Here is a 14,908-nt window from a genome sequence, read left to right as displayed (position 1 = left end):
AAAGACAAAAACGGTTTCACATCCTAGAGAAAGGTGTTTCTAGTTTAACCCAAACCATGATGACCCTTTCCCCACTAAGTAGGACCCTCCCCAGGTTAGCAAACTCCAGAGCTTTCAGCATCTTGGCAATCTTCATTCCTTGCCCTTAGATGGCAACTCTTATTACTGACTTTCTGTACCCAGAAATCATGCCACAGCTATGGGTCAATTACAGTTTATATTCCAGTTCCCTACTCTACTGAGCTGTCTTCATTTTCACTGGCACAAAACATGCCATGCATTTGCTCCCCCTGCCCCCATATGCCATTTCAAGAGCCCCATTCCCTGCAAAAAAATATAAAACACACACATACACACAAAAATCTCTTTTTTTTCTTTCTCTAAAATGTTTCAGAACCATTAAAACTTTTGGTAGGTTTGGAATGACAGAGTGATATGTTTGGGGCTGGATTGGATCCATTTTCCCCATGGGCTATAACAAAGGTTTCATTTTAAATCCTGACACTGTGCAGCACTCTTTCTGGTCGGAGGTGGGGAGGGGGCTAGCACTTCTCATTACGAGAATAGCAGAGTTCACTCTGCTTGAAAAGCAGCCACACTGGGCAAGTTTCAGAGCCACGTGTCTCCGTGTTGAAAGGCGGTAGAGAGCCAACACAGAACGACATGACAGTGTGTCACGTGGGACAGTCTTACTTCGAAGCCGTGTCTGAGGAAACCTCTTCCCTAGGATGGGAATTGAAAGAGATCCATTAACACTCCCTAGGTCAGACTGGGGTCTGAAATGAGCACCAGGCCAAGTGTCCACATCTTTTTGTTTGTTTGTTTGTTTAAAAAACCTTCCCTTCGCCTTTCAACTAGTTAGACATCAACAAAAACAAAAAATCAAATGCATAAGAATATAAGTTAGAGTAACTTCAATTCTGAGCTATGAGGGAAGATGGATCTACTCAGACAAAATCGCTTTGTCAGACAGTAACTGAGGGACACACAGATAAAAGACCCTTCCTCGGAGCTCAATAACGGGGTTTCTGGTTCCTAATTTTGTAACTAAAACACAATCTGATTTTGGCCTCAAATTACCTCTAAGTAGTTTTATGTCTTTCTCTTCGCTCAAAACCATATTATAAAACAAAAATTATTACTAAAACTGAGATAATGACAGAATACCATTTATGTTTAGAAAAAACCCACAAAACAGAATTATGGTTTTTATGGATACATATGTAAGTATGTAAATGCAGTAAAAAGGTCTGGAAGAATACATAAACTGATTCTAGTGTTCTCTCTTTGGAGAGCACACACGTTGGAGGAGAGTTGAAAGAAATTTTAGCCTTAGCTATAACGATATTATTTATGTAATAATTGTTAGCCAAAAAGCAGCAATAGCAGCAGAGGAGGAGGAGGAAAAGGAGAGAAGGCATAAAAAGATGGTCATTTATAATAGCAAAAAATTGGAAGTAGCCCAAAATGCCCAACAACAGCAGGTGATTAAGATGGCACATCCGTAAAATTTAATTCTATTTTTTAAAAGTTGTATTAGATTTTTTAATCATGTGGGTAAAGTTTAACATATATTAAATGAAAAGTTTTAAAGTAGTTTAATGTGAACCCTTTTAATATATATTTGTAAAAATAAATGTGTATGATATGTATAGAAAAAAATCAAAATATACATCAAGTGTTAACAGTGGATAGTTATCTTTGGGTAGTGAGAATATGAATGATTTTTTATTTCTTCTTTTTGCTGGGTTTTCTAAATATTTTATAATGAGCACTGTATACAATAAAAAGATTTCTCCTAAAATGCATACTTACTGACTTTTATATAAAACAATTATAATTTTACAAGTAAATCAAAATACAAACTTTTTTTTTTAACAATTCAAGTCCAAAACAAATATATCAATCTTTGAATTCCAAGAGATCTTAAAGCTGTGCAAATAGCATGACTAAGTAAGCAAGTAAAAACTAAACTGGTAACTTTAACCAAGGCAATAATAGGAAGCAAAATTATTCTATTTATCACAAATCAAAAGTCTACAGGTGGCCGGCTTCTTGACTTCCCTCAGTGGAGTCCAAGGGCAGGTCTGATCTGTCTGCCTCTCACCAGGAAAGCAAGTGTCTGTCAGGAGCCATTCGGCACCCCTGACTGATTCCTCTTCCTGAGCCTGAGAGGATTCTGTCCTGATCTTTCAAAGCTGCAGAAGATACAATCATTTTCAGGCTATGCATTTCACTGACTTAAGGGACTGCTTTCTGAAGTGATCTCTAGAGATACCTTGTCTCATTTGAATGGCAGTTTTAAAGAAACCAATCTTTCAGACCACACTGGGACCTAACCCCAGGGGTGACTCAGACAGTGACTAACGGGGCAGGACCCAACCTCTCAGATACTAAGGAACACAGCTGAGCTAGACAACATTGTCTTCAGAAAAGCTCAGGCTTCCTAACTCTTCTCAACGTCTTATTTTAAAAAAAATGAACAAGACAAAAGCAACCCAGTAGCAAATAAACAAAACTAAGCCATGTGACAAGGGTAGAAATGAGAGAGAGAGAGAGAGAGAGAGAGAGAGAAAATCACAGTGCTACAGAACATAGGGGCTAGAGTGGACTTTGGATATCATCAATTTAAACTACTGATAAGGAAGCCGAAGCCCACAGAGGCTTTGACTTGCTCACTCTCAAGGTCTTATAACTAGTCAGTGGTGAAAAACAAACTCTTTGGCACTTGATTCCTTCTAACACTCCGAGCCTCTTTTTCACTGGATGCTGAAAATAAGGAAGCTTGTGCTGCACACAGTAGGCATTCAAGCATATGATGATGCAATTTGAAATGCTGGACACAGAGAAGATGAAGACTGGAGAGCAACGTTGGGGCTTTTCTCAAAAGGCAGGCGAGACAGTGGATGTGTCTTCAGCTGCTCCCCATTACAAACTCCTCACTCTTAATTCGTTTTCAACGCCTCCCACATTTCACATCTTCTTGGTAATTAGGCAACAGTCCATGTTGTTGTGTGTGGCTTGGGCTCATTGCTTTTCTAGTCTTACAGACTTCTATACTTTTTTTTTTTCCAACAGAAAAGTTTTTGCTGTTTCTGCCTTCCAGAATAAATATGGGGCTCAATTCTCTTTTACCTCCAGGAGAGCATAGGAGGAACACTCATCAAGGGGCTGGAGTGCCTAGACTTTACATACGTTTTCCTCATGTGAACACTACTATAACTCATTTTTTATGAAGGTGCAACTAGATTGGCCTTATCTTTTGCCAACAGAGTATGTTACACGCAGGGATGGAAGAAATACTGAAAAATAATCTGTACCACAGCAAACTACCTCTGACAAATGAGATAATCTTTAAAGGGTTCCAGAAAAGAAAATTCCTGAACATCTTCCCTCTGTGAAATTTTCTTACACCTAACCCAAATCTCTGCAGCTGCAGCATAAGCCTACTTTCTCTTGCTGTCTTTCCACAGAAATCAAAACTACCTGGTTATAAACTCTTTTATAGTTAAACATAGTTAGGGGAACCAGCAGCTGTCTTTAAATAAACCTTTTTTTACCTTAAATTTTTTAAGATTATTTTTTCCTCTCAGAAATCATTTTCTAGCTTTTTAATCATTACTATGGCTCTTTCTCAAGCTTCCTCCAACATATATGTATCTAAATGTGAGCATTTTAAAAGGGGGGGAAAATACTAATGCCTAACTTGATAAAAATATATCCTAAATATTCCTACATTCCAGACCAAGATTTATAACTTCTTTGGTCCCAAAAGTCTCTAAAAAAGCTAGCAAATGCCTAGAGCAGTGGTTCTCATCCAGGAGCAACTGTGCCCCCCAGAGAACATTTGGCAATGCCTAGAGACATTTTTAAATGTCAAAATCAGGGGTGGGGGCGTGGGGAGGGAGGCGGGAGGGATGCTACTGGCATGTAGTAGGTAGAAGCCTGAGATGCTGTTAAACATCCTACAATGCACAGGACAGCTCCCCACAACAAATAATTATAAAGGCTCAAAATATCAATAGTTACAGAGGTTGAGATATCCTGACTTAAAGCAACATGGTATATGAAAATTTAAAGAACAAACAAGGGAAAAGAAGAGAAAAACTGAATGATAAAGTAGTAGGGGAAAGAAAGATGTAAAAAAAATGAGAACTAAAAAAGATAGAAAGATAAAGAACCATAGTAGCTATTTTAAGTGCAGTGCAACAGTATTTCCTGCTATGATGTGTTATTTTATAAAACGATATTGATATCACCTTGCCCACTTGTAACTGCAGCTTTACGTTACTCACTAATGACTGGCCTGGGTCTACTTTAACCTGCTAGAATACTAGATCTTTCTCTCCAGTCTTTCACAGTCTATCCATTTTTGTAGTGATTCACTCATTCATACAACAAGTATTTACTAAGTATCTACTACATGACAGGCACTAAGGATACAACAGTGTTAGGCAAAAACTCCTGCCAGAGTAGAGCTTATCTAGGGGTAGGGGACGTAGTGAGAGGGGAGCTTCTGATGCACCTAGTTTACCTTTCCTAAGTGAATTACTTCATACATATTTCTACTAATGGAGATGCATCTATCTGCAGTACTCCGTTTCCCAAGTCATTTAAATCAAGACTACCTTTGTGATGGCCATCACTGTCACTCTTGACCACACTGATAACAAATGAATGTGCAATAAGCATACTTTCTAGTTCACTATCCATAGAACAATGTTTCTTCAAAGCAGGACAAAGCCTTTCAGCCTCTACCACTAAGGAAACCTTCTAGACTCTAGAGAATGAGAGATAAACTTACAATATTATGACAGAAAGTGAAAGGAAAATACTAACAACAGTGGGATCTATAATCCGAAACAAATCCCCTCAAAGGGTAGCTCACAATAAAACCTCCAATTCAGAAAACATTAAAATGCAGAAGAGCTGTCTGAGAGCGCCACCACCTACTCCTCCCCTAGGCTGAAGAGGCATCAGCCCACGTGCTCTGGTGTGTAGGCGTTGGCCAGGCTTTAGGGTCACTAGTCTTACACAGTGAAGAAAATTCTGATCCACCAAAGGAATGCTCAAAACCTCATCTCTGTCCAGGGATTTAATGGGTGAAGTAACAGGGTTTTGCACACACAGCACCTTCCCTGAGATTTCTATGTAAATCCATGGGAGATGGTGAAACCATAGAAAAGCCTTAGCATCTACTGAGATCAGCAATGTGGTCCAGGAACCTAAGCGCAGAAAGAAGGGGTATGGTCCAGGAGGAAGAGAAAATGTTGGCAGGGGAAAATGTTACCCTTCTCCTTACAGGAAGGTGGGTGGGCAGCATTCTCCCAAGGAGGGCTTGGCAGCTGCGCCCAGGGGATGAGCACGAGTTCCCTGAGGAGCTCACCAGGGGCTGAGACGGAAGGCAGAGGAAATAGAAACTCAGAGGGATTAAGAGTGGGGGCTGAGAAAATACTGTGTTTAAAGGGGGCTTTAATAAAGGTACAGAGCAGAGAGAGAGGGATAGAGAGTCATATCCCCCAAACTTCATGAGCAGAGGAGGAGAGTGAGTGAAGGGAAGAGAAGAGAAGGTGGAGGCCTCTAAGAATTCACACCCTGTGCCCTCAGTCACAAACACAGTCTAGTTGCTAACAATATTAAATTCCAAAATGACTTGTAATGTAGGAAAATAAAATAAACATCCTGCACACTTACCCAATCCGGGTAAACAGCTTCCCATGGGCATGGAGAAAACTGAGGATGAACCTTTTGTTCAGCTGCATGGGAAAAAGAGAGGAGAAAACAATTAAACTTTCCCCAGTTTCCTGTTACTGAACAGAGTCCCTAGTGACACAATAACCTGGCCAGGGTCTAAGGGGTGGGCACTAGGGATGGGAACCAAATAGACATGCCCAAACTCTCACACAGACCCAGGGCACATGCCCAACAGCTGCTGCTCAGCTGCGCCAAAATGACAGCAGCCTCAGTGAGCGGACAGCACCCTCTGCTGGCAGCCATGCCTGTGCGCAGGGAGTGAAGCAATGAACCCCAACTAGAAAGATGCCTGCAGCTCTCTGAGATCTAGGAGCCACTCTTGCGCCATAATGATGAAAATGAAACACTGACAAGGACAGGGATAATACTGGTTTGGGTAAGTCTCTAATCTTATTTATGAGCTATTTTCTATCTAATCAAGAAAGCAGGGCTCTTCTTTGGTAAATAAGGGTGAAGTAACCCACCACTAGCTAACTCATCAAATTATACTTCTCCATCTTAAAAGGTCTGGATCTGAAAATTCAAGTGTCTACAAGGGACCAGGTTTGAAACAGGCTAGTGGGGACAATAGTAACCTATGGCTGGTCCACTCCAGTTCTGCTCTTTGTGAACCCAGTATTATCATTTATTTCCTACCCCCACCCCCTTTCTTTTAAAGAAGAGCTGAAAGCTGGGTTTTTATGTGAAATCCTCTGGCTTTTAAATGTTGGCTACTAATGGAAAAAAAATGTAAACATTAGGCAAGCCAAAAACATGAACATGCCAGCCACATCTGGCCCATGAAACAATAAATTTACAATTTCAGTTCAATGTTCTAGAAAACCTACTGCTATTAAAACTGAGGGGAGATTTTCCTCTGAGCAAAACAAGGATGGGGGGAAAATTCAACTCCAAAGAAAGCAGAGATAATGAAAGACCAAACCTTGCTGTCATCTTCCCTGGTCTCCCAGAGGCAATGTGCTCAGAGGAGTCAAGGATCTTGATCTCAGGGGAGTGGTTTAGGGCAAGGAACAGTCCAGCACCCCTTGATACTTTGCCCAACAGAAAAAACTCTTCTGGTTTATCTCCTTGCAAAACAGAACACCAATCAGTTATGGCCAATTCTATCTATTTCATATGGAAGCTAGGTGTGGGAAAAGGAGTGCATTCTCGCTCCACCAATGACTTCAACAGCAAATTCTACACACAAGCATCAATCTTTACCTTTGTTTAAATGAATTACACATTTAGTCAGCAATACTATATCAAACATTGATTTATGTAGTTAAAAAGCTCAGGATACTTCATTGAAACTCTCTCTGCAGACAGGTGAGTCAGGGCCAGGGACACTGAGTTCCACGAACAGAAGGGAAAGATGAGGAGCTGCTGCAAAATAAATTGCCAGTAGGTTATGCCAGTTAGCAGCAAAACCTAGGCTAGAACGCAAGTCTCTAGATCTACTAGTAGAGGCAAGTGGTGAAAAACATGGACTTTCCTGTCAAATCTCTGCCACTTAGCTGCTGTGGGATTCTCAGACAACTGATTGAACCTCCCTAAATTTTTCTCTCTACACATGGAGATAACAGTGCCCATCTATTAATGGGTTGGTGCATGAGATAAGGCAAGTAAAAGCATGCCTGACATGTTGTAAACACTCAATTGTTAGCTGAACATTCTCTCCCAATGAATGATAAAACAAGTAGTAAAATGTTAACAACTGGAGAATCTGGGTAAAGGCTATATGGGAGTTCTTTGTATTATTCTTACAGCTTTTCTACAGGTATGAAATTATCTCAAAATAAAAAGGTAAAATATCTATTCTCTCTATTCCTATTTTAACTCAATTATCCCTTTTTCCACAGCTGTCAATCATAAAGTGGTTAACTCATCCATTACCAGGAGAAATCCTTTATAGCTGGTTATATTTATACATACAGAAAACAAAACAATACTAACCCACCTCATTCAAGGCAATTACCATCCCCCAAGCCACAAGGCAGCTCAGAAATTTAAGCACTTAAACGCGTAAATGGGAAGAATCAGAACTTGAACCTAACTCCTCTGATTCCAAAAAGTTCTCCTTGCCTTACACTGCGTCTCTCTCAGGAAGAAACTGGTGAGCCTTATTCACGAAGGGCTGATGAGAAAATAAGAACCAAAAAGCAGTTTGGGTTTACATTTAAGTTTTCCTTACCTATTAGGCAGGAACCTCTACTATGTGACCCACAGTGCCTCCTGGAGTAAAATGAGAGCACTTCTTGTCGGTTTCTGAACGTTGTGTTTCTATCTGTACTTCCCTTAGGAAGATCCTTCCCTTAGGGTAGTAGATGAAGCCCACTTAATTACCTGAATTTGCATGTACCATTATTATATTTTACTGTATCTAGTAGAAAGTGGATTTCAATGCATTGTATTTCTACCAGTGAGAGTGAAGGGAATCTTCGGGAACTTTTCAAACTAGAGGCAAAAATACATTCTCCCTGAATTTAGTTAATGAGAACCACTGCTTTATTTTTAGTTTGAAAGTATCTGTCACCCTAAATACATAGTTGACCTTTGAACAACATCTTTATGTTGTTCTTAGTAACTTCTCTCTATTGTAAGAATACAGTTTTAATACATATAACATACGAAATAGGTATTAATAGACTGTTTATCGGTAAGACTTCAGGTCAACAGCAGGCTATTAGTACTTAAGTTTTGGGGGGAGTCAAACTTATACATGGATTTTCAACTGTGCAGATCATCAGAGCCTCTGACTCCCACGTTGCTCAGGGGTCAACTGTAGTTTCTTTTTATTATCACCAACAACACTTCAAATGGGAAAGGAGTTAAAAATGTAGATGCATTCTAGAAAGAGGTAATAAGGCATGTTATATTGAGAAAGTGGGTTTATTACACATTGATCAATATGGGCTTAAGCAACATTGTAAATAACAATATGAAGTCGGCTAGTACTAATGCAGAACTTTTAGAAAATCTAACTGATACCAAGTTCACAGTAAGAAAAGTCTTAGTTTGGGCTTTCTCCCTCTCCAACATATCATGGACTGGCTTTCATTTCTGTAACTTTTTGTGGGCAGGGAGGTTTAGAAAGGAAGGGGGGGAGAGAGAATGAACATCAGTTGGCTGCCTCCTGCACGCGCCCTGGACCCGCAACCTGGGTATGTGCATTTCAGACACTGTCTTGCTACCTTTTGGTGTACGGGATGATGTGCCAACCACTGAGCCACACCAGCCAGGGCATGACTTTTTGGGTTATTTATTTATTATTATTATTATTATTTTGTTAATCCTCACCGGAAGATATTTTTTCCACTGATTTTTTTTTTAGAGAGAGTGGAAGGGAGTGAAGAAGAGGGGTGGGAGAGACAGAGAGAGAGACACACACATCTATTGGTTGTCTTCTGCACACACCCTGACCGGGGCCTGGGAATCAAACCTGCAACCCAGATACAGGCCCTTGACTGGGAATGGAATCTGCAACCCTTTGGTGTGCAGGCTGATTCTCTAACCACTGAGCCACACCAGTCAGGGTGCTTTTTGTTTTTTAACAAGACACTCAGATGGTCTTACTCAGATAGAGAAAGAAATGTTTTACTCCTTGAGACTATTTGCCTCCATATCTTTCCTGTACATTAACATACTATTCACCAGAAACTAAAAATGCTCTTCTTTGGAATAGCCCTGAGAAACAGTCTTATAATTATTAAAGGGCTCCTAACTCTTTAAGTCCAAAACCAAGTCACTATGTATGGACTCCTGAGCCTTTTGTTCCATCTAAAAGCAGTGACCCAAAGAGACACTAATGGCAGTAGCTGGATGGCTATGTCTCTAGAAACTCACAATGTCTGTCCTGCCATTAACTATAGAATTATGAGTAAAATGGTTTGGGTTGTTCCTCAACTGTAAAATGCAATTTCCACTACTGGCATTACCTAACTCAGAGCAGAAAGGACAAAAATAAATAATACAAGTTAAAGCATTTTGAAGAGTAAATATTTTATGCATGCCTTGGTAATTATCACTCAAAACTGCATAAGTGCTTTGTGAACTGTGGAGCAAGGAAGGAGAAAGGAGCTGCTCAGAGGCAAAAATACAGCACAAGAGAAGATTCTGAAATACACCCAATTTCCACTCCTAAATAGTTGCTCCTGCTTCTAAATAGTTGTGTGTAAAACTAAATTTCTAAGAAGTGAATCACTTTAAGGCTAGTAAGAACACTCAGTATTAAACGAAATTCCAATGTGCATTTTTAAAGTGTTTTGGGGAGCATAAATTATCATTCTCTAATTTATCTGTCCAGAATGTTTCCACTTTTATATACCAAGTATTTAAACACACACACACACCAACTTTGTTGTTTTTAAAACGGGGTTCTGTCCTCTTAGATATGAGACAACTTAGGTGGAGATAAAATTTCAACGGTACCTATTAGTAAACGTCCAGGAGTTTCAGAGCATGCAATCAAAGCCCATTTATCATCACCCTGAAACGCTGAGATCACGGGGTGGAGGGGAAAGTGAGCAGAGGCTATGCTGTTCACCTTCATCCCCATACTCCTACGCCAGGCACAGTCAAGAGCAAACCAGCAAGGCAGAGTCTCCAAGCCAAGGAACTTGTAGTCCAAGAACAAAAGATAAACAAATAACATGCCAACTTGCTAACTCTCCATTTATGCTCCAAAACCTAAGACAAGGCCTGAAGGCTATGAAGGTGCCAGGGGCACCATGTTTTCCTTACTGTCACTATCCTTCAGCCAAGGCAAGTCTTTGTGAGAGGTGAGATCTAAGATGATAAAAAAAGGGGGGGGTCTGGCACACAAAATGTGGAAACCCTATCAGTAAATCAATAATGCAATAATCATTTAGTAGAGATAAAAATTATTCATTAGGATTTTCAGTATTCTTCTTTCTAGGATATAAAGAGCCACACCGAGGCTGAAGTAAAGCAGGAATGGTAATTACTCCTCACCTTTACTTTCTCCACCCCTGAATTGTTCTGGGCAGGATGACAGCTCAATTAGCTCTAATTAAGCACAAGTTTCATGTAGAGATGTCCTACTTACGACAGCTGGATCTGAGCCATGTGAATTCATGTGTAAAACGTGCCTCTTAAAACCACCTCTTCCAACTAATGCACCCCTTGAAACATGGCTCTTGCCCTCACTACAGCTTAGTGCTGCCTCAACTAAGTCTTACATTGAAGCAATTTACTGGCTATTATTTCATTATCTCTCCTACTTAAAGCCAACAGACTAGAGGGAAATTGGGCTAAATGTCAAATCAGCAGTCAGCTCCAGAAAACCCAACCAGCAAGCAGAGGGACAGCCGAGCTTAGAGAACCCGGCATGCTTTCAGAAGGGAAACTGGCACTAGGTAAAAAGAAAGAAAAGAACCACAATTTTGTGACTGTTCTATATTTATGCTCATTTGCTTATTTGGAGGGAGAGAATACGAGAGAATGGTATAAACAAAGACTACTGATCTTAGAGTCGAAGACCTGAGTTCAAATTTTGGTTATGCCATTTATTTGCTATATGACTACGGGCAAGTCATCTCATCTTTTTTTTAAAAAACTTTGAATTTATTGGGGTGACACTGGTTAATAAAATTATATAGGTTTCAGGTGTACAATTCTACAACACAACATATGTATGCTGTATTTATTCTGTGTTCCCCACCCCAAGTTCACCTCATCTTTCTAAAGCTGTTAAATTCAACTATAAAATAAGGTTGAATGAGATCAGTATCAGTGATTCCGTAACTTTGAGTGTGTGTGCATCACAAGAGCTTTTGTAAAAAAAAATAAAAAAAAATAAAAAAAAATACAGATTTCCTAGTCCTACAGTATCAAATCTTCAGGGAGGTGGGGGGGGGGGGGGGGAGGCCTGCAAGTCAGCATTTTAAAAGGTCTCCAGGAAATTCTGAAAAACAGGCAGATTTGGAAATCACTGGGCTAGATCATGTGTCAGAAAACTACGGCCCAAGGGCAAATCTATCCTGCAACTTTTTTTTTTTTTTTTTTTGGTATGGCCCATGAGCTAAGAATGGATTTTATATTTTTTTAACAGTTAAAACAAAAAATCAAAATATTTCATGACCCATGAAATTTAAATTTGTGCCCCTGAATACAGTTCTATAGAAACACAGCTACATTTGTTTGTTTACATATTGTCTGTAGCTGTATTCTCCCTACAAAGGCAGAGTTGAGTAGCTGCAGAAGAAAATATATGGTCCAAAAGCCTAAAAATGTTTACTATCTGGCCCTGTACAGAAAAAATTTGATCCCTGTGCTAGAACATCTGTAACACTGATATCTCAAAAATGTTTCTACCTGCACAACACTTGAGTGATACCACACACATGTATTAGCATCAGCAATGATTCTCAAGGGGATAAAGAGGGGTAGTGTGATTTAATAGAAACCCCACCTCCCTGGATATTCTCATACCTACCTACCTACCTGCCTGCTACCACCTCACAAGAATCATCAATCTACAGTGTTCCTTCCAATTCTAAAAGCCCCTAATGTATAATTCTAACTAAATCTAACCTTTCTTGCCAGCTTCTGAGCAAGCACTATCCTATTCTATGATAGCAAAAAACCACCACCAAAAACTCACAAAGTGCCAAAAGACTGCTGCTCTCAAAGATTTTGAACTTGAATACCCCAAAGGCTACAAGAAAACATAAATGGGATGCTCCTGGTTTTCACCTTGAAGCCACTATGGGGCTAAGTGACCAGGATGAAACAGAACACAACCAGCCCAATAAAGATTTCACCTAGGCCTAAGGGCCCCTGGACATTTCCCAAAACATCCCTAAACAAAGGAAAGTCCTAGATTAAGGTTTATGAATCCCTGTACTGCAATCTGACAATCTCTAGCAACCAGCTCAAAACTGCCCTCTTTTAGCATCTTCAGGTATACAGAGAAAGAGAGAAAGTTCAACCAAAGGGCAACACTGTTGGCTCTGACTGGGTTACTTTCTGAATGACTCTTCTTTCTGACTCATCTCTCTCAGTGCCTGGGAACTCTCATGCCCATCCACCCAAAAAGTAGGGGAGCTGGTATATCCTGTGTCTGTACTGCACAGAGTTAAGTGAAGAGGAAATGGCTGAACCTCCCATTCAGTGATCAGGTCGGCAACTAGAGAGTAGTTCTCTAAAGGCACATACACAAGCTCAAACCCACCTTACAAATGAATGGGTCAAAAGAGTGAGGATGATGAGGTCCTATTCACACTCTTTCCACTCATTCATTCAACAAAAACTTACCATCTTCTGTGTAAATGACACTGTGCACAAACTGTGGACAAGGCAGAAATAAGCCCTGCCCCATGGGTGACACAATTATAAAGTACCATGACTGGGGAAGTATAGGATGATTTCCACAACAGGAACACGAGAGATCTCCAAAGGAAGAGCCCCTTGAGCTGAAACCTGAAGGTTGAGTAAATTAATCATTTGGTTCTGGAGGGAAGCAAAGGGAATAGCATATATGGTGGTCCCAAGACTGGTACATTAGAAATTGGCACAGCCAGGTGAGCGATTCTGCAAAAGGGAGGCTGGAGAAATAGGCTGGGCCAAGTTGTGGAACTCCTTGTTAAAGAGTTTGATCTTAATCAAAGCCACTGAAGGGTTCTGAGCAGAGAAGTGACATGAGAAAACCTCCATTTTTAAAAGGACATTCTAGCTACTAATTTAGAAATGGGGGGGAAGGGGTATCAAATGTGTGGAGGCCAAAAAACCAGTTAAACTGCTGCTACCATCCAATGGCAATGGAGACAGAGAAGTAAAAAAATAAAAAATTATTATTCTACTCTCAGACAATTATGATCCCTGTTCCTAACTACTAGTAGTTCTAATTCTAAATAACTCAATTTTCAGAGACCAACAGTGGCCCAGAACCAAGTATGAGTCTTTAGAAAAAGACTCAAACTAAATAAAACACTGACTTCATTTTTAGAGGTAATTTGAACAGCCTTATTTTATTTCTTTCAATGATATTTTTTAATGGCCTGGAATGTTGTTTGGTACTTAGTACATATTCAGTAAGTGACTGTTGAAGAACCTATTAAAATAAATAAATTTAATAGTGGTTAAATAGATGATCCAGGTAATACACACAAGGAACATAAGAAAAACAGTGCAGTACTAATATTAATGCTGTAGGGAAATAACATACTCAGCGTTAATTGTAAGAATTTAAATCTACCTCTTTTTGGAGGGTAATGTGACAAACCCAGGCAGAGGTACTCAAAGAAAAAAAAAGTTCTATCAGGACTTCAGGATTCAGATCTTGAGTAACCGCAGTTCCATCCCAAGAGGCTGGACAAGACACCATAGTCAACATCAGAATAAAAGCCAAAATCCTTACAAAGTCCTGCAAACAGCCTATGTAATAATCATTGTGCACTCCTGCTGCCTCCTGTTCCTTGAATATGCCAAGCATGTTCCCAGTCGAGGGCCTGTGTATTTACTCTCTAGCCCAGTGATTCCCAAACTTTACAGCACATTGGACTTGCCTGCAAATCTTTTTTTTAAATTAAATGTTTTTATTGATTTTAGAGAGAAAGAGAGGAAGGGAGAGGGAAACACTGATGTAATAGAGAAACATCAAAGAGCTGCCTCATGCACGCCCCCTACTAGGGATCAAGCCCAAAACCCAGGCATATGCCCTGACCAGGAATCGAACCAGCAACCTTTTGGTGCACGGGACATCGCTCAACCAACTGAGCCAAACCGGCCAGGGTGCCTGCAAATCTTTTAAAAATACATATGCCTGACTTCCATCCTCAGACATTCTGATTTAATTAGCATAGGGGTAAGACTTGGAAATCAGGATTGCTAAAAGCTCCCAGTGATTGTATTATGTAGCAAAGTTTGAGAGCCATTGCTCTAGTTTATCCTGTTTTTATAGCACGAATCACCAATTTTTACACTCATGTGTGTGCACACACATATGCACACTATGAGAGCAAGAACTCTTGTGTATTTTGGTCACCACAGTGAGCTCATAGAAGGTAATCAATAAATACTTGGTGAACAAATAGCCTTTCTAGTCTGGTCTTCAGCTACTCCTCCTGTCTCCAATCTTGCTGATACAGCCTGCCCTTCAGCAACAAAAAATTACTCGTGGTGCCCTAAATTCACCATGCTCTTTCCACTGCTA

General features: G+C 40.0%; 1 protein-coding gene across 3 annotated transcripts in view; it reads right to left on the bottom strand.

Moving 5' to 3' along the window:
- Window positions 1–14,908, bottom strand: part of SMG6 (SMG6 nonsense mediated mRNA decay factor) — a 207,268-nt gene that overhangs the window by 155,178 nt on the left and 37,182 nt on the right. For all 3 annotated transcript variants that reach the window (XM_016211134.2, XM_087825965.1, XM_016211135.2), the window contains one exon: window positions 5,695–5,756. In XM_016211134.2, coding sequence (XP_016066620.1) covers window positions 5,695–5,756 — 62 coding nt within the window. The remainder of the gene's footprint in view (window positions 1–5,694; window positions 5,757–14,908) is intronic.

Source organism: Miniopterus natalensis, chromosome 17 (genome assembly GCF_054644295.1).
Source record: "Miniopterus natalensis isolate mMinNat1 chromosome 17, mMinNat1.hap1, whole genome shotgun sequence".
Lineage (NCBI taxonomy): Eukaryota > Metazoa > Chordata > Mammalia > Chiroptera > Miniopteridae > Miniopterus > Miniopterus natalensis.
Note: the sequence above shows the minus strand (reverse complement) of the source record. Positions and strands in the feature narration are given on the sequence as shown.